We start from the raw sequence: 7,538 nt of genomic DNA, 5'->3' as shown, positions 1-7,538 counted from the left end.
TTGGTGAATGCCACAAATTCTCCTAAATCACTCGTACGCACAACTTAAGAACAAATCTGTGCGTACGAACGGTTCTTGCATGAGGCCCATTGTTCTTGTAGCCTCTCTGTTCCACCTGCCCCCTCCCTTTCAGACACATACATCTGCCTTACAACAGCTGGCTTTCATTCGTATATATATTATAAAGTTTTGATTAGTTTTTTTATGACGTATGCTGCTGACCTCTTGGCCAGGTCCCATTTGGAAAAAGGATCATGATCTCAAGGGTTGCTAGGACTAAATGCAGTTCTCAACATGGAAAAGAGAAAAGGACAGACCTACAATTCACAGCACTGAGATAACAAAATGCCATTTGCCATTTATTATTTTAAGGACAAAACTGTGGAAGTTGGCAAAACTTTGTGGATAAGTACTGACGACCAGCAGTCCAAAATAATCATCCAGTGCCCTAATCTGGAAAATAAAGATGAACGGATGGAGCACAGAACACAGTTGGTAAAGCTGTTGCCTCTCAGCTTGAAGGTTGCTGGATCAAATCCCAGCCTGGGACCTTTCTGGGTGGTGTTTACGTGTACTCAACAGGCATGAGTGGGTTTTCTCCAGGCACCCCAGTTTCCTCTCACAGACCAAAGGCATGCATCTTAGGTTCACTGTTACACACTCTATGTCTCAAACAAATGTTTGTTTTTAATTGTTTAAACAGAAAATTTTGAACAAAATTATGTTCAAATCTGACTTAGTGACTTCAACTCAGAAGTTGAAAGTGGGCGAGTCTTTCAGAAACTCCTGGATCACTTTCTCTCCCCAGTCTGCATCTGGTGATGTGCAACAACAACATTTAAAAAATTCTTAAATGTTTTTGTTGCATTTGATTTTAGTGTGCCACCCTAAGGTTTTCAGTGGCCCCCACATGGTCACCCTGTTCCAAATTTCTGATTAAGTGTTTGGTCATTTACTTATTTGCAAACAATTTAGTATTTTTTTTTCAATGGACTAAATTTAAAACCATGTCTTAAGCATAATTTCCAGAGCACTCACTTTGGTTCCACCCACACTAATGATCCGATAGGTGTTGAGGTTGGCATCATAGAAGAAGGACACTGTGACAGCATGTTTGCTTGCAGGGATCCAGTTCCTCTTGGTGGTGGGATCAATCTGGAAAACATGGGCACGAGTGCTGAAGATAGGCTGCTCCCTAGAGAGGAAAGAAGGATGATTCAATTTAGTTAAAGAAAACTTTCTTAGCAGACAAAAATTTTATTCTTATTGTCAGTTGGCTAGATTTAGTTTTTTCACCCCTCTGTAATTAAGAGACTGAAAAATGGTGCTGTGGTTAAATGATAAGATTATAAAAATTACAACTCTTGCTATGCAGAAAAATGCATAGTCCCACTGGTTAAAGGCTCCACTGGTTGAATGAGTTAAGTACACAGTGGGAGAGATAAAAATATAATGAAACTGTTTAGAAAAAGTGCATTGTTCAAAAATGGTATGTAGGAATAAAACAGGAATCCAATGGATTTCTTGTAAAAAAAACTTTATTCTCAATCTTCTGACTCCAATCAGGTTCATACAGTAACTGCACTCAGCAGGCCTCGGTGTGAGACCTTGGACTGAACCCAAAACAAAACACAGGAGCCCTGCTCTGAGAAGAGACTTTGCCACACACTGACAACTTCCTACTACTATAATAATGAATTGACCTTATAATGTTCATCTCTTCCTGATCACATCCCTGGTGGTGTTATCTTTTATGTCAGACATAGAACGTAACTCAGTTTTGTTTAGGCTAAAGAAAGAACACATGATAAGACACACAACAACTCTTTGTCTGCTTTAACCTTAAAGGCTGCAATGATCAGAAAATATAAAATAAAATACTGCGTCTAATATTCAATTAATCAGTTACAAAAATTCCTTCAACTGCATGAGTAGAAAAAAAAAGTATTTTAATGATTACAGTGTCAGATCAAAAAGGTAACAAAGCTGGCAGTACAGTACTGGTTGCATCAGGTTTGTTTATGAGCCTGTTTCAGGTCTGGATGTGAGCAGAGATTCTGTGCAGATTGGAGTCGTACAGCCATCCTCCAGCAAATCAACCCACAGCTATTGGAACTGGACCTCCAGATCTAGTAGAGAATACATCAGAGCCAATTCCCACACATTTGTTTGTGGGATAGATCAGGAAAGCTGGCTGTGCATGGGAGGACCTAAACATGATGCAGGTGATCCATAGATATGTGCTGTGTGTTGCTAGTTGTCTAAAAGATTGTACCAGCGTGATGTCTAAAACATCATGGTGTGACAGGGCCCTTAGTGGAAAAGCAAAGCAGGAGTGTGTGACCGCATTTGACGAGGAAAAAAACAAAACAAAAAACAAACAAACAAACAAACTTTAAAGCTCTGCAGATTTTCAGGAAGCACCCCTGCAGCACTCCTCACACAGACAGTCCTTACCTTTCTCTGTGATGAAGAAACATCTTACAAGACTTCTTTGCTGTAAAACAAAGCATTAAACCCAGTAAATATCTTGTGTTCATCACAAAAAGACAGAGCAACTTCCCCTGCTGGAAATCCAACTCACCCCATGTCAGTTTGAAACCTTGCTGTTATCTAATAAGATTTTCTCGCTTCTTTCAATCCCAGCCTCCAGATTCTTTAATCTCCGTCCGGGGCATGGAGGTGGTGGTTTCGGAGTCCAGAGAGGGTCACAACCCGCCGCTGACCTCAGAGTCCACACGAGCTGATGTCCATGTCTTTGCGGTCACGCGTCAGCTTGATGTTTTCCTGCTGTCCGGCTGGCTGTGTGTCTGAGTCCAACCTGCTCCAATCTCCAGCTGCAAGTGGCAGGAAAAGTGTGTCAACCTGCATGTAGCCCATTGGCCCACATGTGTGCGCAGATTGGAAAGTGGATCACACACAGCTTAAGCTCTAGTTTCAAGGTTTTAGCAAATCACTGCAATGCATGACATTCAAAGTCCCGCCTCTGCTGAAAGATTGAAAGGCTTAGAATCCATAGTGCCTTTTATGTTACTTTTAGACTAAGATCCTCTTATGATGAGAAAGGATGGGGTTGAAGGTGTTTTTGTCAAACCTTGAAAATATTATGCAGGATCTCATGGGATTCAACTTTAAAGATTGAAAAAAGAGAGATAATGTAAAACCTGACAAGTTAACTCAAATGATTTGGGGAAACGTATTGCACCAATTCTTATAAAGGAGCAGTATATAAAATCAACTTTTTTGAGCTTTATATCATGTTATAACGTTCTCCTCTCATCAAAACCATGCCCAGAGTCTTGCTTTGACACATTCATGCATGTTTGAGAAATCCTGTAGTGTCCTGAGGCAGCCAGGCAGGGGAGCAAAAACAACCGGTTGGGACTAGAACCGCCTTTTGGGATCAGCTCCTCCTCCCGGCTGTGTTTCTGAACAGAGCACACCTCCCCAACGACTCCTGCAGGCTATTGGCAACATTTAAAGCAGGGCTATTCAACTAAATTGCTCCGGGGGGCACAGTTACTGCAGGTCAACATCTGAGGGGCCGACCATCGAGCAATTGAAGTTGTTATGTAAATAAACCAAGTATAATAAAGATCTGTTACCTTTGAAATAGTTTATTTTGCTGCATTTAATCATGAATACAACATACAGAACCCTATAAAAGTAGTGATAACTAAACAATATCAAAAACAAAAAGAACGCTTTATGCCTCTTTTTTACCACAAATATTATTTTGACATCTCTGACTTGCCAAATTTTTAAAGCAAACATTTTTTCACTTTCATAGTTTTATCTTCTACTTGTAGTTTTAACTGTTTTTGAGTGTGCAAAAAATGCTTTTTACCAACTTCTAGTCAAGATTCTGATGTTTCTGTAGGTACAAAACATGTCTATGTTTAACTGAGTAATTAAAGTAGAAAACCGGGGGTTTGGGTTTAAGAGATGAATAATTAAAACAATTGGCAGGCTGAACTTTGGTCACTCGCAGGCCGGATGTGGCCTGCGGGGCGCCAGTTGAATAGCCCTGATTTAAAGGGAACTAGCAAACAACTAAAACAGCATCTGCTGATCTCATAATACTTCACAGTCCAGTCCTTTTCAGATTTAAAACTGCCTCTGAGGAAATGTATTTCAGATACCAAGGATGACACAACTCATAATCAACTGTAAGAGAGAAAAACTATAATGATGTTCTCAAACTCAGACATGTTTTGTATTAATTTGGTTAACAAGAGATTTTTAACACCCAGAACTGTGATGAGGAGGGAGATATGGAGTTAGGACCTGTGATCAGCTCAATGAGATAAATATAAAGTTTGTCTGTGATCTTTCATAAAATAACTATGTTCACCTAAAATGTTCACACTCACTCATTCCTGAACACCTGTGGGCTGGTGCATATAGGGCAGTGATAAAATTAAACTAAGCATGTCTGTCTCTGGCAAGAGTCTCCAGGTTCCCCCAGGTCTTGTTCTGGGCCGTGGCCTCAGCCTCCTATGCTCTCCTCTATGTAGTCCTTGGCCTACCCCACTTCCGCTTGCCTTCTGAAGTCCATCTCAGCACCGTTCTCACCAGGTTGTTGGGATCCCTCCTCAGCACATGACCAACCCATTGCCATTTTTTTTCTTGTGATTGTCAACAATGTGCTCTTTCATAAAATAACTATGTTCACCTAAAACTGTGATCATTGGTATGTTGTCCATATTAAAATCCCAACTCAATATCAAACTGCACATTGTGTGGGTATGTATGTGTGTGTGTGTGGGGGGGGGGGGGGGTAATGTCAATGTCTAACTGATATGTTTATATGTTTAACTGCACATTGGAGACTGGTGAAAAGCAATTTCAATTTCTGTGCTAACTGTTACATTGATTTTGACAATAAAGTACACTTGAACTTGAACTTTTCTGATGAAATCCAGATTATTTACCAAATTCGGTTAAAAACAAGCAAAAGGCAGATTTTTGTAGACATTTGTTATTCAGCCAAATATATTTGAGGACCACAGGACCCGTAATTACAGATAAAACGTTATACGAATCTTAAAAAACAACTCAGGTTTAAGAAGTGCATACCATAAAATTTTCACAATTTTTTGAAAATGAATACCTAAATACAGACCAGTGCTCATTCCATATGTTGCAGGAGTTTCAGAGAAACTGAGACGTTTATTCTCTAAACATGACGTCCCAGTGGCTTTCAAACCCCAAAACATGTTACGACAAAGATTAATTCACCCCAAAGATCCAGTTCCCCGGCAAAAACAGAGTAATATAGTATATGCTGTTAAGTGTCAGGAGGACTGTGATCATTTATACGTTGGGGAAACAAAACAACCACTGTTCAAAAGAATGAGCCAGCACAGACGAGCTACATCGTCAGGTCAGGACTCCACTGGCGCCGGAATGGGGTGGGGGGCAGGGGGCCATTGGGCACACCACTTTATGGCCCTGCCCATCAGCTGGTCCCATTTACAGGCTGCACCTGACGCTGACAAGTTTTGACGGATGTCTCTGTGTCTACATACAGACAGAGGCACAGACAAAACCGACAGCATTAAGATCAGGACTAAATCTGTTTATAAGTCATCAGATCCACATGTTTGGGTTTTGCAGCTCAGCTGATGATGCGTGCACGCGTCACAAGCTGGAGGCTGGAGTTTATCTACTTGATGTTCATGTTGGTGAAGTATTCTCCAAAAGGCAGTAAAGTCCATAACTTGTACAATGATTTGAAAATGGGAACAAGCTCTTGATAATAAGTTAATAAAGTATTTAAATGGGGAGCAGTGCACACAACCCGAACAGTCGGAGGGTTTACGCAAATTCTCCAGCTCTGGGTCCGGCTGATCATGAGCCTGCCTGACACGTGCAAAAAACGTTTTGGCTCTGATCCCAGCCGGGTCGACCAAATCAACTTAAAAATAAAATAAGAATTTTGTATTTTGTGCCACATCTCTGGCCCAAACCTGTGCGCAACCATCCGATCTCCAGATCCAAGCTGGTGGGTTGTGGAGAGAAAAAATAAATAAATAAAGGAGCCCATGATCCTTTACAGGTCCGGTCCAAATGCTCACCTATAATTGGCCCAGAGCAGATAACTTTTCCTGCCAGTGTTGACAAATAATTGCGTGGAGTTTGTCATTACTGTCATTACAGACGAAGAAATTTATTATTTTCTTTATTTTCCGCAAAATAAAGTTTGTTGTTAACAACATTACTTAAATTGTTTGCTTTACTCACCATCTCTTGCATAAAAATAGTGTTTCAGCACAAGTTTCTGACCCGCTGTTCCAAACTCCATTGTGGATATTATTTACGTGTGTTTAGTTTTTTCATGGTAATTTATAAAGAAGTTAGATTTACTATGATCATCATTAAAACAATCACAGGTGAAAACTTCAGTATTTAATTGTTGCTTGATGATGAGTCGATAAAGCTTGATGCGTAATTAAACTGTTATAATAAAAAAAGTATAATCATCGCGAATTAAACTTAGTAGACCAAATCTGTTTTTATGAGAAAATACAACAAATGATTAACAAAAGCAGGCTAACGTCCCTCCTTTTCCTCAGAAAATGTGCCGCAAATTCTAACACTTGTGTCAGTATTGATTCAGGAAATTAATGTCTAAACATCTTATCCATGACTGCAGTTTGTTTTATTTAGGTTTTTCATTTTCAAAAGAAAGACTTTACAGTACGCAATGAGATTACCATGTGGCAAGATTCAACGTGTGCGCCTGACGTTCAGAGCGCCTACGAACAGAGAGCATTCTCATGTCGGACTCATCAACTTATTGACGTTTGTCCAGGGACCGTCTGCGTCCAGTTTTGGCGCACCGGGTATCCCCAATGTGTCCATCCTTGCCGCCCGCGGCTGATGACCATAGAGCTAATCAAGCCTATTGTTAGACGATGGCCCTCTTTTGCATGTGACTAACCTGTTTGTCCATGTGGAGGCAGGGCTTATAAGGCTGAGTTCACCTGAAACTCCTCAGACTGAAGAAGTCTCCTGGAGGAGAGACAAAACGTTTCACTAAAGAAGAACCCATCCAGAGGACCTACTTATTTTTTCTTTTTAATTTTTCTACCTGGGTTACTGAGATGCATCAGCACAGTTTAAGTTTTACTGTATCCCCTATCTGTTTCACAGCTGAGAGACTGAGTTGGAGTTCAGGGTCTGCAGAGCTCAGACTCTTGATCACTCAGAAAACTGCCTCCTAATGACTTGTGATCTATTTAGAGTATTTAGAAAAAAAATCACATAGTGTACACAAAGTAGACAATATCTTCAGCATGGAAGAAGAACAAACTAAATAAGGACATGTCTGAGTTTCGTTTAATATTTTTGTCTCTCCAGTCTCCTTTTCATAAGTTTGGCCCTTAAAATTGACAGTTGTAACAAGGAAAAACTCAATTTGAATATGTTCAGTAGCTGGGTATTTCATCTGATTGAGTCAACAGTGCACATGTGGCTTTGACAGTGTTCACTGTCAACATCTTGTGGCCAGAAGCTGTACTTCACTAAATTAA

The 7,538-nt window shown here is 40.3% G+C and overlaps 1 protein-coding gene across 2 annotated transcripts in view; it reads right to left on the bottom strand.

Annotated features, from left to right (window-relative positions):
• The window catches only part of LOC106526803 (homer protein homolog 3), a gene marked incomplete at its 3' end in the record, with an annotated part of 33,152 nt that extends 30,479 nt beyond the window's left edge, over positions 1-2,673 (bottom strand). For both annotated transcript variants that reach the window (XM_014021487.1, XM_014021488.1), the window contains 3 exon segments: positions 1,039-1,195; positions 2,458-2,497; positions 2,585-2,673. In XM_014021487.1, the coding sequence (XP_013876941.1) occupies positions 1,039-1,195; positions 2,458-2,480 (180 nt within the window).
• Between the last annotated feature and the right edge of the window lie 4,865 nt (positions 2,674-7,538).

This window comes from Austrofundulus limnaeus, unplaced genomic scaffold, assembly GCF_001266775.1.
Source record: "Austrofundulus limnaeus strain Quisiro unplaced genomic scaffold, Austrofundulus_limnaeus-1.0 Scaffold294, whole genome shotgun sequence".
Classification (NCBI taxonomy): domain Eukaryota; kingdom Metazoa; phylum Chordata; class Actinopteri; order Cyprinodontiformes; family Rivulidae; genus Austrofundulus; species Austrofundulus limnaeus.
The sequence above is the reverse complement of the archived record's forward strand: the minus strand, read 5'-3'. Positions and strand labels throughout refer to the sequence as shown.